General features: G+C 29.9%; 1 protein-coding gene across 4 annotated transcripts in view; it reads left to right on the top strand.

The window, feature by feature from the left end:
* The window catches only part of LOC105451268, a 127,748-nt gene extending 113,407 nt beyond the window's left edge, over positions 1–14,341 (top strand). For 3 of the 4 annotated variants that reach the window (XM_011691632.1, XM_011691631.1, XM_011691633.1), the window contains exons 2-15: positions 1,195–1,320; positions 3,625–3,724; positions 4,728–4,861; positions 5,205–5,594; positions 5,721–6,443; positions 6,764–6,995; positions 7,096–7,197; positions 7,296–7,390; positions 7,545–7,611; positions 7,692–8,026; positions 10,391–10,523; positions 10,674–10,928; positions 11,007–11,126; positions 12,710–14,341. In XM_011691632.1, the coding sequence (XP_011689934.1) occupies positions 1,244–1,320; positions 3,625–3,724; positions 4,728–4,861; positions 5,205–5,594; positions 5,721–6,443; positions 6,764–6,995; positions 7,096–7,197; positions 7,296–7,390; positions 7,545–7,611; positions 7,692–8,026; positions 10,391–10,523; positions 10,674–10,928; positions 11,007–11,126; positions 12,710–12,892 (2,946 nt within the window). In that variant the 5' untranslated portion in view covers positions 1,195–1,243 and the 3' untranslated portion in view covers positions 12,893–14,341. The remainder of the gene's footprint in view (positions 1–1,194; positions 1,321–3,624; positions 3,725–4,727; positions 4,862–5,204; positions 5,595–5,720; positions 6,444–6,763; positions 6,996–7,095; positions 7,198–7,295; positions 7,391–7,544; positions 7,612–7,691; positions 8,027–10,390; positions 10,524–10,673; positions 10,929–11,006; positions 11,127–12,709) is intronic. The other variant, XM_011691634.1, reaches the window with a different exon arrangement.
* Positions 14,342–20,169: the final 5,828 nt, after the last annotated feature.

Raw genomic sequence — 20,169 nt, 5'->3', positions numbered from 1 at the left:
TATGGTGATGGAAGCTCAACAATGACATGCTGAAATGAGACCGGCACTACCACCATGTGAAAACTCCATTGATTTTTGAGATTTCAAGTTGCCCGTTCTCAGACTCTAATTGCTCGGACAGCAAACGGTTCTAGGAGGTTGTGAGCTACATCGGTAGGAAGAAAATACCACAGTTTGGAGCGATTCTGACGTGGTCCAAAAAACGGCCTTATTGACACCCCTCCTTTCTTTTGCTTTCTTCTTAAAAGCTAAAATCTTACCATTAATTGCCATCGTTGTTCCCACTAACAAATTACAAAAAAAGAGTATCAAATAAAAGTAAAGGTATTATTTTGCCAATATGTGGCTTCTCTACATATATTTTTGATTGTGTTCAAACTTTAATACTCTTTTAAACTTGCAATTTATTAATCGCAATTATGCATATTCATTATTAAAATTAATTAATTAATTAAACATTCTCACTTTATACACTTCAAAGAAGTAGAGAGCATTTGCTATATAAATATTTTTTTATTAAAAATTTGTGAAATTTTTATACACTTTATATCAATGTTGTACACACTTGTACATATATGTATACATGTGTATGTATATATGTATATACATACATATACACACACACTGTGTTGATTACTAACAAAACCTAAATATTTTTATAGTTGCAAATGAATATCAGTTAAATAAAAAATACACACTTTTTTATATGATGCACATTAGCATTAAAGAGATTAAATTGCTATAAGTTAATTTAATTGTTATAAGTGGATTTCCAGCTTTATGTAAGCTGTGTTTTCAAGTCCGACGAATATGCGGCGCGCAGTTCGCGTATGGCTGGATATTGTAAAAATTAATACACACCAGCATCCGTGTTAGCTAGCCATAGGCTTTTACTGTACTATACATATATGACATTCTCGGGAGCTCTTTTAAAAATTATTTGAATTTACGCAGCCTGAGAAAGAGATTAAATTGCTAGTCAATTTAATTGTTACAAGTGGATTCCGGCCTTACGTAATATGTATAAGCTATGTTTTCAAGTCCGACAAATATGCGGCGCTCAGTAAAAATTAATATACACCAACATCCGTATTAGCTAGCTCCCAAAGGCTGTAATATATTTTACATTTTTTCATTATTTACTAGTTCTGTAATGCGATTAAAATATTAATTTTATAAATTTGCGTGTTTCAGGTTTTACAGGTCTTGTAGAATCTTTCGCATTTAGCATTCAAAACTAAGTATGGGTTGGGTTCTTACCGGACTTGGAATAGTTCTGATCGTTATCACTGTTGGCGTCACATTTGTCGTTTGCAAAAGGTAACAATAATAATTTTAATATAACACTTAAAATAAGCTCCTAATAATATCAATCCAATTATTAAAATAAAATTTTTGATTGAGATTCACAAATCATATTCACGATTTTGAGAAAATATAGAGAAATATTCATTTACACATGTAGCATATAGTAAATATATTAAAGATGTGCGAATCAAGCATTTGCATGGTCGAATCGAATTTTTTATAACATGTTCGAAATCGAATCGAATCGAATCGAATCCCTTTAATTTGAATACGAATCGAATCTAAATCCAATTTTCCTGGATTAACATTACATGTTATTTTAAACGTAATAAATATCAAAATTTATGATTTACATTATTTTACGCAATGATTTAAACAAACTGAAGACCTGTTTTCGATTTACATCTCATTACAAAGGATCATGATCTTACGTGACATTTTGAACTAGAAAATATTAATAATATGTGTGTACACGAATAGTTAGTATGCTTTCGAATATTTTATTAATCTATATGAATACATTACATATATCAAAAATACTTATTTATTAGATAAGAATAATTGGTCGTGCCGGAAATGTAAATGAATTAAATAAAATAGGCGATCGATTCGAAATCGAACCATTGATGATTCGAAATTGTCGAACTATTCGATTTCGAATCTTGCAGATTCGATTTGATTCGAATTCGAACTATTCGCACATCTCTAAATTATATGTAATAAAAAAATTATCAATTCATAAAAAATAATTATAAATGCCATTCTTAGTCCTCAATTTGATAATTTTTGATATTTTCTTCTTTGTTTATAATTGTTGACATAAAAACATGAAAAAGGTAAGAAGACACCAAACACATGAGCCTCCCTCCTTTCTCCACATAAAAGATTTGATCTCAAAAACTAACACCAATTTATAATTGTCAGTAAAATCAAATATATTTTTATTGTATTTATATCTATATACTATTAAAAAATCTGTGTAAAATAATATAAAAAGTTGTAATAAAAATCTTTTGTCATTATATTATTATATATTTACATTTTTAACTAACAAGCACTTAATTTAAAAAATGGTTTCAGTATTGCACAATACATACAATTCTGTTTCTAATTTTACTTTAAATTTTAAATTTCATAAAATGGTTTTGTGATCAATCATATAATGTACATATCATGGTTATTATATTATAATGATTTATCTTTTTGCATAAATTATGTTATATAAATATAATAAAAAGATATTAAAAAATTAGAGTATTATTTTTTCTCCAAATATGTTTAGAAGCAAATTTTTGATATTTGAAAAGAAATGTGTTTAAATAAATATAATAAATGATAAATTAATAAGTATGATATTAAGTATAAGTATAATCAGGATATTTTTATTACATAAATTAAATCCAAACTATTGATTGAGCTTAATAAAAACTCAATCTAGCTATTTTTTAAATAAATAAATCTAATAAATAATCTTTTAGATCATTTTTTAATGCTGGCTTGCTCGTACATATAGATTCACGAGGCTATGTCTCGCGCTATGTGTTCGAAATTTATTGCAAGACATTACCGTGTTTTTTAAGATTATTTATATGTATATCTGTAGAAGACACGTTAATGTGTGCAACAGATGAAATCATTATTTAACGAATAATTATTACACTAACAATTTGGTGTTTGTTCGAATTTCATTTATTCTTCCTCCTCTAATAATAAATTAAATTTTCGTTTTACTTAAAAGTGTATTATGAAAATAATGAAATTTGAGCATGAATAATGTTAAATTTCTATAAGCATCCAAATAATTTAATTACTCTATAGAATTACATAATGTAGCAAACGCAGTTAAAAAATGTGTGGAAAAATGAATGAAATAATTTATTTAATTAATGTAGAAAGCTTGAACTTATGCTTAATATGTATACGTGTGTTAAAAGAATTCTATAACAAAGCATTTTATAAAAGAATTCTAACAAAAAGATGTACAGAAGATATAAGAAATTAGAAAGTATAATTTATTCAACATTATTTATAATACATACAAAAATTATTTATAGATTAAAAATACACATATATATAATTTACAATTTACTTGTAAAGTATAATTTTATTATTAAATTGTTTTGACAAATTTATTTAAATTACAACAAACAGCAATCAAAGCAATGTCTCATAAACAAATCAATTATTAATTTTATTTTTAACAGTTCTATTTTATTTTACAAAAACATGTCTGATATTTTTGCGTTTCAAACACGTTACCTCATGATCATGCAGCATAATTAGCGTTTAGCTTCTGTAATCGCGTCAATTCCGCAGATATTGCATTGGATGGCAATTTGACACCAGGAATTTCTGGAGCGTTTGTGAGGAATGGAGACAGAGGCTTTCCTGGCTTTGGGCACCGCGGGAAGAAAAGGTAAAATATTTCAAAATACGAATTAAATTATATTTGGATTTCTCCTGGCGAAAATTCTTGTGTAATATCTTATGTTATATTTTTAAAAAGTTTTATACTTTAAATTTATAAAAATTTTTGAAAAATATCTTACTGGTAATATTGATACGTCTAAAATTAGAACATAAAACTTCTCGATCTTAAGACAATCTTAAAAACGCGATTAAGATATTTTTTAGACATGTCTATTATCATATCTAACAAAATTATGTCTAAAGAATATCTTAAAGACATCGTTTCAATTTTAGACATGAGTGATGTCTTGGTTAAATTTCCTCTTTTTTTTGTAAATTTTAAAATTTTAAAATTTTTTAAATTATAATCTTTTTTTAAAATATTAAAATTCCAAAAAATTCATCTGTATACACAGTGTATATACAGTATGCATACAGAGTGGAATTTTAATGTTCCTAACTAAATACATATTTTTTTCCCTAGTCTTTCACAAAAGAATGTTTCAGACAAAAGTTGTACGATCTGAATAATGAGATGAATTATTCAATTAATATATAGAAAACACGGAATTGTGTATGCTTTCCAAAAAGGATATATAACCATATATTACAAATTGTATTATTTTTTTGAAAAGTAATTATGCGTTTTCTATATATTAATTAATTCTCATTATTCTATGCATAATAGTATTAAAGTACATACAGTTATTAAAAAATTAATAGTTTACACGAGATATTTTATATTTTATTATAAAGTATGCCAAAATACAATATCTCTTATAAACTATTGATTTTTTGATAGCTAGCTCTACTTTAATACTTTCATATGCAGAATTTTCTTCTTCAATTTCATAATTGTGTTGTGAAAAAGAAACTATAATCGTTATGTTTTAATATTTTAAAGAGCAAGAATGCGAAATACTTATCCAGAATTAAAATTTCTTTTACGGCCTTATATTATTATAGTCTATTATTTTAAGTTATGCCCAATTATAATATATTATTTAAAGGTTGGATTAGTAAAGGCTCAGCATCCAACTGCCCAGACAATACCAGGTCTATATCGCCAGACTGGGAATTCCTCTCAACATCTCTTGCATAGTGATAGCGATCTTCGATTAGATGCACAAGGCGCCTTTACCAGGTACATGTGCAATCGATTAAACAATTACATACAATTTTATAATATTCGCATACAATAAATTAATTTAAACCAAATTATAACATTCTTTACACATTATAAATACAATTAATTGAGACTAATTGACTGAAAACGTTAATTTAAAATATAATATTAAAAATAATATTAAAATTCTTGACACGAAAATAAAGAAAGTCTTGCAATTGTATATTTTGCACTTGTGTTTTTTATAACATAATAACATTGAATTAAATCAAATTTATTGACTATAAATCAAGTTAAAATATAGTATACTATTACACATATAAAAGAAAGATATATTACACCTTCATACTGTTACATACAGATTTGAGGCTGTCGACAGGGATCTACATCCGCCCCTCGGTGGCAGCACGATACCACCTCAACCATTAAGGCCCGCTCCTCAACCACGGTCGACCGCTCGTCCGAGGCCGTCGCCGCTTCAGACGTCGAGTACTGTCGACTATATCAGGATGCACGAAACCAACTCGGGTCCGTTGACGCCACCACCGTCGATGCAAAGAGGGTCGATACGATCGAGAGCCCCCGGTCCGTCCGTGTTTCTCTTTCAGAGCGAACCACCGAAGAATCGCGACCCTTTCCAGTCGATCGAGCGTTCCTTCATATTTGACAATGGTCCTGCGAATACGATAACGGAAAGCATTCAAATGACACCTTATTCTAGTCAGAACCATGTAGATTCTAGATTAATCAGGTACAATATGAAAGCTTTTGATAAACAATATTTTTCCCGAATATACTAATTTATTTACATAGTTAGATCGGAAAGGCTAAAACTATAAAGCTGTCTCTATTTGATCTTTTTACGTCAATTTTACAGGCAATTTGAGCCTCCTTCTTCCAAAGAGCCGGCGTGGCTCAGATACGGTATAAGCGCACCCCTAGATAATCGTCATGACAAGTTAAGCGACGAGGAGGTCAATAGAAGTTACGGCAGCTACGAGATCGTCCAGAGGAATCACGTCGCGCGACCATACGGGAGGAATGAATCCAGAGGGTTCTCGGATAGCTTCAGCACGACGAATTCATCAAATGCAGCTAACCAAATGATCATGGAGTCGATGTACGGGCCGCAGACTATCTCCAAGATGCTTCAGAATAGCGAGGAACTGAACGGCGATCTTAACCGAAAAAATAGCGATATGCAGAACATCGAGATGACTCCGTTCAAGAGTACTTCCGGCCATCAAGAAGATATCGATTCCTACATGTTTCACAGCGACCTGTCCAAGTCGCATGATCTTCAGCGAGTCTCGCAATACATTCAGAGCCTGCCCGATCTTCCTGTCTACGAATCCATGAATGAGCTTCAGGCACGCTCAAATCGTGAATCGATACTATTCGCAAACGCAATTCAAGACTCGATGGTGGATGAGACGAAAATTGCGAGCGAGTCTGCCCTGAGTCCGATACCGCCGCCACCTGCACCCCCGGACTTATCTCAGAAGATTACAAAAAAGAGTCCGACAACCGGCGAGAGAATCTTCAGCGCGCTCAGATCAGTTACCTCGCAGAGCTACATAGATGCTTCGGAATTTTATAAGTAAATAATTAAAAATCAAATATATTTAAAATAAAAGCAAATAAATTTTTAACATTTTGTATATAAAATAATCAAAAATGCAATATACCCATAATTTTTGTCTTTTCTATTATAAACATTAATCTGTTAGTATGCATTATTAAAATTTTTTTCACATTAAAACATTAATTTAAATTTTTTCAATTAAAGAAATACACAATACAAATAGAATGTGATACCAACTAAATATTATAATTTTTTAAAATATTTAATCAATTTTAGAAAACATTTTCACTGATTTTTCTCTTGAATTATAATATGTTACATTTCTTTGTTCATAGTTCGGTACTATCCTCAGCGCAGCAAGTACAGCGACTTGCATTTCCATCGACATCACCATCGTTTATGAATGATAGCACTGAAGATCATTTACAGGATGTTGAATACTTACAAGATATGCGAGATATTTATGCGGAGACAGATCCAGACCTGACTGGTCTCGACGGCTCGAGACGGAGTTCTGATCTTTATAGTCCTGAATTAAATCTTGAAGCTCACAGAACGGCACAAGAAGTACGACTTTACTTTCATAATTTTTATTTCATATAACATCAATAATACTTATTCTTCTTTATTCCTAATTGTTTTTAATTTTTGTTTGTTTTATTTATAGGTATACAATAGTTTACAAGATCCACCGTCGTCTCCCTTGTTGCTTAAAGATCACAATCACGAGTCTTATTTTTCAGATCCAAGTTTTACCCGAACGTCAGAGGTATATATTTTCGATTAAAAAGAAACTTATATTGTGACTGTAAGAAATATTTGATAGCATAACATATCTTTCTTAATCAAAATTATAACACTTTCTAGGATATTTTTAATAGTCTCGAACAAAGACGTAAAAGTATAGAAAGACTGAATGGTATTCACGAATTTGTAGAACTTGATGCTGCCGATTCCTCAAGGTATAGACATTCTCATACTCGTAAAAAATAGCGCAATGTCATTTAGATTGTAATTTATATCTTTTAATCGTAAAATTTTAATATGTATGTATGCATGTGTATGGGGAGGGGGTGTATGTAAATATATAAATGTTTGCACAATTTACTTTTGTAGGAGAAGGAATAGCCAGGAACTCTATGCTGCTTTAGAGGAGGTACAATTGCAGAGACGACTTTCACAGGCAATAACATTTTCTTAAAAATATGACAAATCACTTCACAAGCAATATAAAATAAGAAGTTTATCATTTGTGATTCTTAGAGTCTGGAGGAGTCATATTTAGGTTACGCGATAAATGATTTCAATAACGTCAGATCGGGAAATCGTCGAAGTTCACTAGGTCCCGAGCCGGAACCACCGCCTGATGAATCCACTTTAAAAAGAGCGATCAGTTGTGAGAGCGTATGTTCCGATACTAGCGTCAACTTAAACGATTTGGAAGAGACGCCCATCGTAGGTCATATCTGTGTTGGACTCGAATATGAGAGATGGGGTGGTCGTGGAAGCGACTGCGAAGGCGATCTAGCTGTAAGCGTCTTGGAAGCCAGGGATCTGATTGGTACTGACGGTTCTCCTGCGCAAGATACTTTTGTTAGGTAAACATTTCCTTTGCCTATTAGTATTAATACATTATCATTTAGCAGAAATAGAATACTGTTGGATTTAAAAATATTTTTTAAAATTTATTTATTATATTATCATATCGCTCTAGTTTCTGTTATTATTGTTATATCTGGAGAGTTTGATAGAAGCCAGGACGGGTGATACAATCGAAAAAACGAAATAAAATTATTTTACAAGCAAAAATAAGTTGGAAACGTGGAATAAAATTTGTTTGTACAATATTGTCTAAAAAGAAGTCTAGACTTCTTTTTGGAACTAATTGAACTTGAAAATATATTGAATGCACTAAAGTTTAATTCCCGACTTAATGGATTTCATTACGCAACTACGTTAGTAATGTTATGAATAATAATAATTTATAATGTACTTTAACAGTTTTATTAATCACTTAATTACATTTATTAAAAATTATTTAAAAATATTTGAACAAGTAAAAGTTTAAAATACTTCCTTTTCGAACTGGCACACTTTTTTGATTCATTAAATAACAATTTATATACATTTAATAACGGAGACAACAATTTCAACAATTTATCAATTTAATAAATGTAATTGTTGAAATTGCTAAAATATGTTATAAATTAAGTATTGTTTATAATATTATTAACGTATTTGCGTATAATAAATCCGTTTTAAGTCGAATCGAGAGTTAGAGAAGTGCACACATACTCGAGAAATTTTCAAACTCGATTGATTATCTCGAAAATGACAATTAATATTTTGCATGTAGAATAATTTTCTTTGGTTGTTACTATCCATATTCTGGCTCATTCTGTATAAACTTTAGCGTGTATATATATATATATATATATATATATATATTATGATATTTTTTATGACATTCTTTAATAAATTAATAGCAAAGAGTGATGGCAAAAAGACCTGCTTTTTCGCCCATTTTTTGGACTTCAAATTTCAAACTTTTTTTTATGCCAAATAGTACTATATGATGTAACATTAATCCTAGAGAAATTTTAAGATAAGCACAGGCACGGTTCCGGAGATATGAAGGGGTGAAAGTGATGATTTCTCATAACCCATAAAAGTACACGAAACTCTTCAAGTGTCCATATCAAGGAATAAAATATATATTTTAACGAAGTGAAACATATCGTTTCTTATGGATTTTTTTATGCCGGATTAAAAAATAACATTAGTTTTCTTCTAGCATGAAAATTCCCCGAGATAGATGGAGTTGAAGAACACTTGACGCCGCTTCTCACGGATCGGGATGCTTTTCTACTATGAGTCCTTTTGCCTCTCACAGATTGGAGGGTTTTTGCAGCTAAAAGTGCATCTTGAATGAGAATTAACTTTGACAATAAATCGAGAGATCAGGTGTATCTGGATCATCATCCATCTGTGATCTTGAGATAATTTTTGATCGATTACTAAGTTGGTAACAGTTTTTGCATATTTTACTCTGTGATGGAATGTGGTTCAATTCTTGTAATTTTCGTTTCTTCGGATTATTTTTCCGTAAATTGTTAACCATCATCAACAAATTCGATGTATCTTCGATAGAAAAACTTATCATTTTTCGATCTTTTTTGATCATTACAACCTAAACATTTAGTGAAAGGCATTGCTTTATTGAAGAATCAATGATCGTCAAGATATGAAAAAATATCTTTCAATTTGAGTACTTCCTCGGTAATTGAATTTGGTCAGTGATTAATATGGAATGTATTTTCAGGGTGCTTTATAAAGCACGTCCCCTCAATAAATGAAATAGCGGTGAATAGTAGATCGTTCTCTGAATAATGAATCGTAGATGATCCATTCGACAGAATATACCCTCAATATTACCAATAAACTTCAGCCACGCATTCTTCCTTATGCAATACACCCTGACTAGAAATCATCACTTCCACTCCTTTGTATCTCTGGAACCGTGCCTATGCTCATCTTGAAATTTTACTGGGATTAATGTTTCATCTAATAGTACTATTTGCCATAAAAAAGTTTGAAATTCCAGGTCTAAAAAATGGACGAAATTTGTCATCTTGTAATTTGATACTTTGTAATTTTTTAGAACTTTTTTTAGAAAAAAAAAAAGAATTTAAGACAACTTTCAGATTATAATTTAATTAATTGAAAAATCTTAATGCATATATGTATACAGAGTATCCTCGCGTGACAACGTGTGGCTCGTGTGCAGATTGAGTCGGAATGTCCTGTGATAAATTAATTTTTCGTTATAACTATTGTGAAAATTGCAAAATAGTACAGGACTTTTCGATTTAGATCAAAGTTTAAATATAATAGCTCTATTTGCACATGAGTGTTGTCATAAGAATTATTGGATCCTATATAAAACTATTTTTTCTTTGTAGGGTGTGTTTACTACCCGACAGGCAAACCCATGTGCAAACGAGAATTTATAGGGGATGTCCATCGCCTAGTTATCAGGAAAAATTTTTATTTCCTCTCGATGGCGGCCCAACAGGCAAAACACTTCTTGTTGAGGTAGTCTTCGCTATTGATTTCTTATCGCATAGTCTCTATTTGAGTATTATGAATGATCAACTAAACGAATCAATTTATTTTTCTATCAAACATCAATCTATAATAATTTAAGACATAAATTAAAATAAATTCCTTTTTTTCATTACTCAGGTATTTTCTGATGACTCTAACATCGGTGGTGGCGCGTCTTTAATCGGCGAAGCCAGTTTGAAGCTCGGCCCCGCAGCGAGGCCGCCAGCTACGACTTGGCTAGCACTTAGTGGTCCTGCCTTACCCACTCCGCATTTAGGAGAGTTAATGTTCTCTCTCAGTTACTTGCCAACGGCAGAGAGACTCACCCTTGTAGTCGTTAAAGCGCGCAACTTGCACGGAGCGAATTCATCTCCGGGTGATTTCTTCGTTAAGGTAATTTAAGCATCGCTCTTTCATTTGTATATTTCGATAAGCGGATTTTAAAAGACATTTAAATGATTTTTCACCAAGGTATATCTGCTACAACAAGGAAAAAAGATGCACAAGAAAAAGACATCCGTAAAGAAAGGCGAGAAAAGTCCGATCTTCAACGAGGCGATAATATTCAGTGTGCCAGCGCACGCTTTACAGGTTTTAAATTAAATTTCTATTTTTCTCAATAACAACAATCGTAATAAAGATATTTATTCTAGTAAAGATTTAATTTCCAAAAGTAGTATTTAGATAAGAATTGTTGAAATTAAGTAAGCTTTCGAATTAATTAGTTAATGAGAGACATTTTTTATTCAATAATATTTATTTAACAGATAGATATTTTACTAAATTTTTTATAAATATTATAGTTCTCGATAAATCTGTTTTCTACATAAATTTACCTGGTTATAGTTAGAAGCTAGAGGAAATAAAGGCCAATAAAACGAGCAAAGAAAGATGTTGCATATAATTATATAATTTTATTTGATAATATTAGAGGAGAACGTTTCTTTTCTGGTGTGGGTTATATAGTATAGAACTATAACTCACACCCGAAGAGAAATGTTATGTATTTTCCGACTAATTGCAAGATTAATGTATTGGCCGAGTCATCCGGAAAGTTCTGCAGTTTCCTCATATCTGCACGGATACCAGTTTGAATTTTGCACTAATTCTGAATGAGAAAACTTAAACTTCAGATTGATAAGAAAGAGCAGTCTTTTGTTTAAACAATGCGTTTATTACATAATGGCATATTGTTATGCCCGCGCCGTTCGATCTTGAGCGAGTCGAGGCAAACTACCGATTGCGAGAAGCTGCGAAGCGCGTTTCCCTAACAATGAGCCGGCCGATGTCAAACGGACGCTTTTAGATTTTGGGACGAGCTGTCATTCCGTACTGACGTGCTTCGACCCGCTCTATTCATTCGTTACGTTCTGTTCACAGTTATAATAATAAAGAGTGTTCCTTGTTCTTAATTAGTGTTCCTCTTATTTTCCCGCGGTCTTCCGGTGCGCGTGCGCGAACGCGAGTGCGGAAGCGCGAACGATACGCGAACGAGTGCGTGAACGCGAGGGTTCCACCACCCCGGACGTAACAATATGTTCAGTATATTCGATTCTATAGTGCCTGAAAGATGGAGAATCAGAAACAACATTTTTGCAATATTATACTTTTCTACTTCAGAAAGGGCAAGAATGTATACGAGACAGCGCGTAAAATTTGTAAAATCTACGGACAAGGTACTGTTTGATGATACAATTCGGAGGGGGTTTGTGAAATTTCAGCAAAGTGATTTTATTCTCAAAAACGAAGCGCGATCTGGACGTTCTTGCATTGTTGATGATGATTTACTGATAGAGCATCGCTGAAAATCCTCGTTATACAGTACAAGAACTGGCAGAGAAATTATAAATTGCAAAAAGTATTGTACATGATCATTTGAACCTGTCCCCGTGAGTGAAAACTTTCCGGATGACTCAATAATTGATTATAATTAGAAATTTCGAATTTGTGGCTGAAGAAGACTTATTGTTAGTAAAGTTGAAACGTTCCGCTTTAATATTATCGAATAAAATAATATAATTATATGCAACATTTTTCTTTGTTCGTTTTAGCCTTTATTTCCTCTAATTTCTATTTTGTTCTAATCCAAAATACGAGCCAATTTTTAACATACAATTTTTGCCTGGTTATCCTTTTTCTCTGAGAATGGCATTAAATGTAATTATTTTTGTTAGACTATACAGTTGAGACTGACGGTGGCGGAATTGAACGGAGACCAAGGAACAAATCCAAAGGCGTACTCCGTAGGGCACATCATTGTAGGATCTACCTCGACGGGAAAAGCATTGGCTCATTGGAGACAGATGTTAACGGCCTTGCGACGTCCAGTCGCTATGTGGCATCCTCTCAGGAAGTAGAAACAGAATCGTGTTCGATTCAAAAGTAACCAGAATAGCAGTTTGCGAAACAATCTTGAACAGTACTATGATGATCTTGGATCTTCTTATATAAAATTCTATGTCACGCCCGCCTTTCTTTGATGTATTTAACGTTGGCAAGAGTACACATATAAATAATCTACATAAAATAAAATAAAATTTCATGAAGATGCGCATTGTAAGCGCACCATGTCTATTTACTGTTAATGGTCGTTTAGACCATCGCGTGGCAAAATACGCGCGATATTGTTGATGACGGAATTTATTAACAAAATTATATGTATACTACTGAATCGCACGAGCTAATACAAATTATCGTAATTATTCAGTTAATCTGTACTGAATTCATCGTCAAGCATGAATGAACAAAGTGATCCGCACCATCGTTTGTCTAAATCACATGATATGAGTAATTAGAACAGATCGAGTAAATTTTGTGATTAAATTGTTACTCGAAAAATTGTGAAAATTGCAATCAATCGTAGCAATTAAATCATCCTTCTAAACAGATAATTAAACTATTTAAAGGGATTCAACGCAGCCGACTGAAGCAAAATTTATGTGTTCTGTTACATATCTCTTTCTAAGCAATTCACTCTTTTAAAGCAATTAAATTCATTTTGGAATATTTACGAATATTTTAACTGTAAGTTTCTCTCTCTTAGGAAATAGATTACAAATTAATCTACAGAATTAAATTAAACTATAAACGCTTAATGCTATACAACTTCAAAATCAATCATGTAGTTGTTAGCAAAACTTGGAACTTTTTATTTATTATCCGCATAATTCACTTATTACGAAACTGTTTAGGAATAAATAATTCATAAATTTTGAGTTTTTTCGACATTATCAATTGCTTTTTCTATAATGTGTACACCAAACATATATGAAATACACAAAGTTGATGCACAATTTTGCCATAGATGAAGAAGACAGATATTTTTTCACGGACATGCTAATCGACCGATTACGATACATTCCATGTTCAATGATAATGCGATCTATGCGACGAAAATCAGAGTCCGAATTGTAATATTCAATGATGTGGGAATTATTTTGCGGACAAGACTAGATACGATGATTTCGTTGCATCCGTAAAAAAAAGTTATATAATATTACATAATCGCCATAACTTCCCGATAAATATATGTATTATATGTTGATTTTTTGGATGATGCATTGCCTTTTAAAAACTAAGGGTCACAAGTTTTGACTATCATTAGAGTTAAATGTAGATTAGCCTTAAGAATATTGTAAATTAAAGTGTAAGGGAGATGCTAGACCTTTCCATATAAGTATCCCTTAAAAAAGCGCTCCTGATATATTGAATGATCTATGTGTGACATGCATGCTTATTCTTTTGTGATTTATACTAAGGAAATTTTTTTTAATTTATTCAACACAGTAAAAGAGCTTGAGTGCAAATTTTATTAGTTTTCAATTATAATCAAGAATGAATGTCAAACAATGAAAAAATCCTGAGCATTAAACAAATTTACAGAGAACTGATAGGAATTATTCTGTAATGTATATATTACATTGAATGCATAATCTTTGCAATTAGGTTTCATTTAATTTTCTCTTGAAAAACAAGATTCTTTGTATAATTTTTTATTTTTTTAATAAAATTAATCAATTAAATTTTTTAAACAAAAATTGTGATTTCTTCCAGTAAATTTTTTGCAATCCTATTTTAGATTTCTAATTATATTTAACATTTAATAATTATATGGAATTTCAGTAATATGAAGCGCTGTTATTTACGATGAAAAGAATGTGTGAAAGAAAATTTACTTATAAAATTATTGCAGACTTTAACGAAATTTATTTTTACAGAATAAATCCTTGTGAGCTTCTCTTATTATTAAGCCATGTTCTTTTCTTTTTTTGAAAATTTATTTTACAGAGTGCAATATCGAGACATCAGCGTGTCTCTAGATCCACGGTTCCGACATCGTCGATCGAACTCATGATGTTCGACCACTACTAAAACAAAAACACAAAATAATCGTTAAACGACTCGCACGAATTAGACAGCCTTTTGGACCTCAACACACCTATTCTATATCTATAACTTTTGTACTTCTACATACATAATAAAATTCACAAATTTAGTCTCTGTACGCGTGCACATGTGTACACATATTATTGGATTGGAAGGATAATAATGTCATAGTTTTAATTCAAAATTGGAGCAAATTTATTCATATTTAAAAATAATTTAATCAGTAATATAACGGCCATCGTTTTCTATAACTTTTCATCTTTTAGGCAGCTGCATATACATATGTATACGTAATTCCTCGCACGTAGAACTGGGGCGTTTTCTTAGTGAAAAACTGTTGAATATGGCACATAAAAAATTGCTAGCTCATGCGTTCGATTACGGCATCCTCTCTATACATAACACATATTTTTTTACATCGCACTTTTTTTCTTTTTGGAAGTACCTTTTCGGAAGAAAACGGCATCAAACAGCCAAAATACAATTTGTTTTATTCCATTTCTTTCTCAATCTCATATGAACACAAACGCTTTTACATACGATTTCCACACATTAAATAATAGACGTTTTAGCTATCACAATAGTATACATTTACGACATTTAGATTAAAGTTTCTTAACACATTTTTCTTAACAAATAAATACATTATAGCCGTCTATAAGAGAGAAAATACGACATTACTTTTCTTTCAATCCATTATATATGTACGTATACTATATACAGATTGTTCAAAAAAGGTCGGGATCCCGGATTTATTTGAAAGAAAAACGTTTTTCAAAAAAAAGTTTCAAACAAAAATTGTAGGGTTTAAAAAATCGATTTACTGATTTTATCGGTTTTATCTTGGACATCTTGACATCGCTAAGGTTAGGTAAAGGTTACATTAATTTTTCTAAATAAAGCACCTTATTTCTAATTCCAGAATCTAATATCTGGTGTTAAGAGCTTTCCAAAGCATAATAATAAAATATTTTTTGGTTAAGTAAATCTCGAGTTATGAAGCTTGAAAGTTACATGTACCGCCGGCATTAGAATTATCCAAACTATCCGAACAATGGCTAAAACTTTTTGCATGTTGTTCACGATCATGACCTTAACAACATACGTCAAGATTAAGGCCATTAAAGGTTGATGCTCTTATTTTCATTTTTGAAAATTATTTTTATTTTTTGAAAAAAAAGGAACATGTCTGCAATAGTCATGATCTTGACATATATTGTTAAGCTTATGATCCTGAACAACATTCAAAAGGTTTTGTATTGTAATTTTCAAGCTTCATAACTTGAGATTTACTTAATTAAAAAATACTTTATTATAGTGTTGGAAAATTCTTGACATCAGTTATTAGATTCTGCAATAAAAAATAGGGTGTTTCATTAAAAAAAATTAATGTGACCTTTACCTGGCCTTGGCCCAAGGTCAAATCGATAAGATTAGTAAATAGATCTTTTTAAACTCTACAACTTTTGTTTGAAACATTTTTTTGAAAAACGTCTTCCTTTCGAAAAATTCGGAGTTCCGATCTTTTTTAAACACCCATATATGTATAAAGAAGGCATTATAAACAAAATTTTACAATCTATACTATATCTCTATTATACATATAGAAACCAATTATATATATATATATATATATATATATATATATATATATATATACTATTATGTGAACATATATATATACATATATCATTCTTTACTTCACATGTACTAAAATTTACGTAGGTTTTTCTATCTAATTATTAATGAGACTAATTATCGCTCATCTCTCATTATTTCTATTTCATAAATCTATTTATAAGGCACGAACAATACTTATTTTCACATTGATATATGTAATATATACATGTACATGGTTCTTGCGCAAGAATAGTTTAATGAAATGAACAATGTATTGATTTGGAAAATGCGTATTTTGCGAAGGGCACAGATGTCTAATAATGATAGAAAATCATATTACTATTAAAAATGGAATAATTATCACAGATAATTTATAGATCACAGATTCGATTAAATCCTAAATTCTTTTTATCAGCTTTTTGAATCGTGATATTTGATTGATTATACTCTGTCGCTGAGTTTAATTTATTAATTTAACTTTTTCATATTCATTTATTGTTAAATTTCTAAAATTAGTTACAATTGAATTTTTATTTAAAATTAGATTAATTAATTAATAATTTGGAATTTTGTTTATGAAAGCAACTTTATCGCGTGCACTTTTAAAATAACTTTGTTAAAATATTTTGTTCGAAATAGTTTTGAATTGCATAAAAAATATACGCGTAAATTATAATAAAAATTTATAAATTATAATTTAAGCTATATCTATATAATGATAAAACACTGTACATAAAAAAATCGTACGTATAATCTGTACGTATAATCTGCACATATATAATATATACATATAAGCCAAAATAAGCAAATTAACATTTAACACTGTTTGTATATCGGCACAAAACTAAAACTTTTATTCTTCATACCTATATGCAATTTGCGTCTATGCGCATATACACATAACGTATATGTACTGTTAAATGTCTATGTTTGATACACATAGACATCATATACGCGGCACTGCAGAAAGTGGCTGCAATTGGAAAAAACAAAAGAACTTTGTTCTCCAAATTTTAATGAAAACATGGTTGCCCGACTTTCTACTGATTGTAACGTATAAAGATATTGCACATAAAAACACAAAGTGCTCGAATTACTGGTACGCGTCATCTTCTGGGATTCTCGTATATACGTATGTACGTTGAAATTAAACCTAATACATCCTAATTGCGCAGGACGAATTCAGGGGAAAAAATGAGAACTGTTTACATCTCGTTTTTCAGAATTTAATTTTGTTAGAAGCTAGTACAGCTAGCTGTAGCGATTAAAACAGAGAAAAAGATAAATAAAAGAGTAAAAAGAATAAAAAGCGATTATAGCATAGAAAATAATCCAATGAAGCGAGATAAGAGAGAATAAAGGAAGAAAAACTCAAAAGAATAAAAGACATAAAATAAAAAATACGTAAACAAAAAAGCAAAAAGAAGTGAAAAGAGAAAGAGGGAGACAGCTAGGAAAGTGTAAAAAGGAGAAGGAGAAGTGTGAAAAGAAGGAGGAGGGCGGAGAGAGAGAGAGAAAGAGAGTGTGTGTGTGAATCGAGTGATAATGACAATAATAGTGCAAAGTGATTCGTACTACAAATAGCGTCGTCGCTACGTGTATCAATAATAAATAATAGCTTCTGTTAATAAAACTATAATTACTTATAAATAATTTAATGTATGTTAATATATATGTTATGTGAAAAATGTAACGTCAGTTATATATTTTATACCAGTAATACTTTAAATTAATCAATTATAGCAATATTGTATGATAAATATTCCGATATATCTTGTTATTATTAATTAATAATTTATGATGTTAATAATTTGTGGGACGAATCATGAACACGTAGCCATTGCATGTGGGTGTACGATTCACATATATAAAATGTTAATACTAAAATTTAAATTATTTTATATTTTTGTTACGCCTCTCTGTGATATAATAAGGGCACATTTACCCCATCCTGTATATGTATGTGCGTTACATAATCTTCGTTGATTAAAGTGAAATCTTTTAAAGAATAAATCCTATCAAGCCTTCCCTATTACATTTCAAAATACACTCGAACGTACCTTAATTTGAACAATTAATTCTAAGATTAATAAAAAGGTAAATTTTTACAGGATTATTATATTGCACAATTAATTTTTATGATTGAACAGGATTGATATTAATCTTTGTCGAATTTAAATAAAATATGAACGTGAATTTTATTGTTTCCAAAATATTTATAATGCACAATAATGTACAATAATTACAGATATGTATTATACATTTACGATTATTGGTATTTTATCCAAAGTAAAATATGCAATTTATTTATTAATATGTAATTTGTATATGTATTTATATGTATTTATAATATGTAAAAATTAATTGTAGCTTTTGATGTTCCAATTAATATTAGTGAAATAGTTTTTAAAGCAGGTACGTTCGAGATAATGTTCGCAAAATATAATATACATCGTTATACGATATCTTGTACTATACTATATTAATTGTACGAAAATCATAACTGCATTGACTTGTGAAAAATATTGTAATTTAGTGATGGTGGACAGTAACTGTACAGCAAATCAATTTTTTTGCTGTACAAAATGTCCAATACAGGGTGTATCTCTGAAATAGTGGATCAGAATAAGTCATTAGTATATTCTTAAATTAAATTACTAAATGAATTTCTTCCTAAAATATATGTTAAGATAATGTTATGTTAATGTATGTTAAGATTTAATATTTTTACTAATTCGAACATAAATTGATATAATGTTTAAAATTAATAATATAATTTATTAATTATAAAAAACTTAACACATTAAAAAAACTATGTAGATTATATAAATGTATAACAAAATGTTATTCCTCACATAGTCTCAAATGGACTTTAACAGAATTTTAATTTAAGACTTAATTGTAAAAAGTTAATATTTAATGAAAATTAAAAAGTGGAAAAAATAACTAATTTATAAAAATCAATTCTAAATTTTCTAAAAACACTACAATTAAAAGCATTGGCCCACTATTTTAGAAAAAAAATTTCCATCCTGTGTATGCATACTTATACGAAGTCATGTACTATTAATCGTATAAAATGTACACGATCATTGTTAATCGTGGTTGCGGTTCACAATTCGTTTGATGAATAAATTTTAAAAAATGTATATTTCGATTAATGGACAATGCCTCACGTTTCATTATCTTATCTGATGAGTAGTATTTTGTTATGTGTTATAAATGTAAGAAGCATGCATTTACTTTATTCATCAACAATTTAATAAACTTACATAATTATATTGAATTTTATATAAATGTCTTTTTTTGTTATTAATCAATATTTTTTTATTATTTTAAGAATTATTTCCAATTATTACTACTTATATTACTGCCAGTAAACATACATGTAAAATTTATTTTATTGTTCATCTTATTAATTTTCAATAAAGTACGTTTTTTTTTAAAATGTTTTAAAATATATAATTATATGATTATAAGTATTTTTTAGAACAATATTTGAGATTTAGGGAAGGAAAATAATTAGATATTATCAATAGATTTAAATTATTCCAAAAGCACAATATATTTACTTTATAAAGAAATAGTTATGCTTAAAAATAAGTATTATTTACATTTTACGAAACAA

This window comes from Wasmannia auropunctata, unplaced genomic scaffold (genome assembly GCF_000956235.1).
Source record: "Wasmannia auropunctata unplaced genomic scaffold, wasmannia.A_1.0 LD336053.1, whole genome shotgun sequence".
Lineage (NCBI taxonomy): Eukaryota > Metazoa > Arthropoda > Insecta > Hymenoptera > Formicidae > Wasmannia > Wasmannia auropunctata.
Note: the sequence above shows the minus strand (reverse complement) of the source record. Positions and strands in the feature narration are given on the sequence as shown.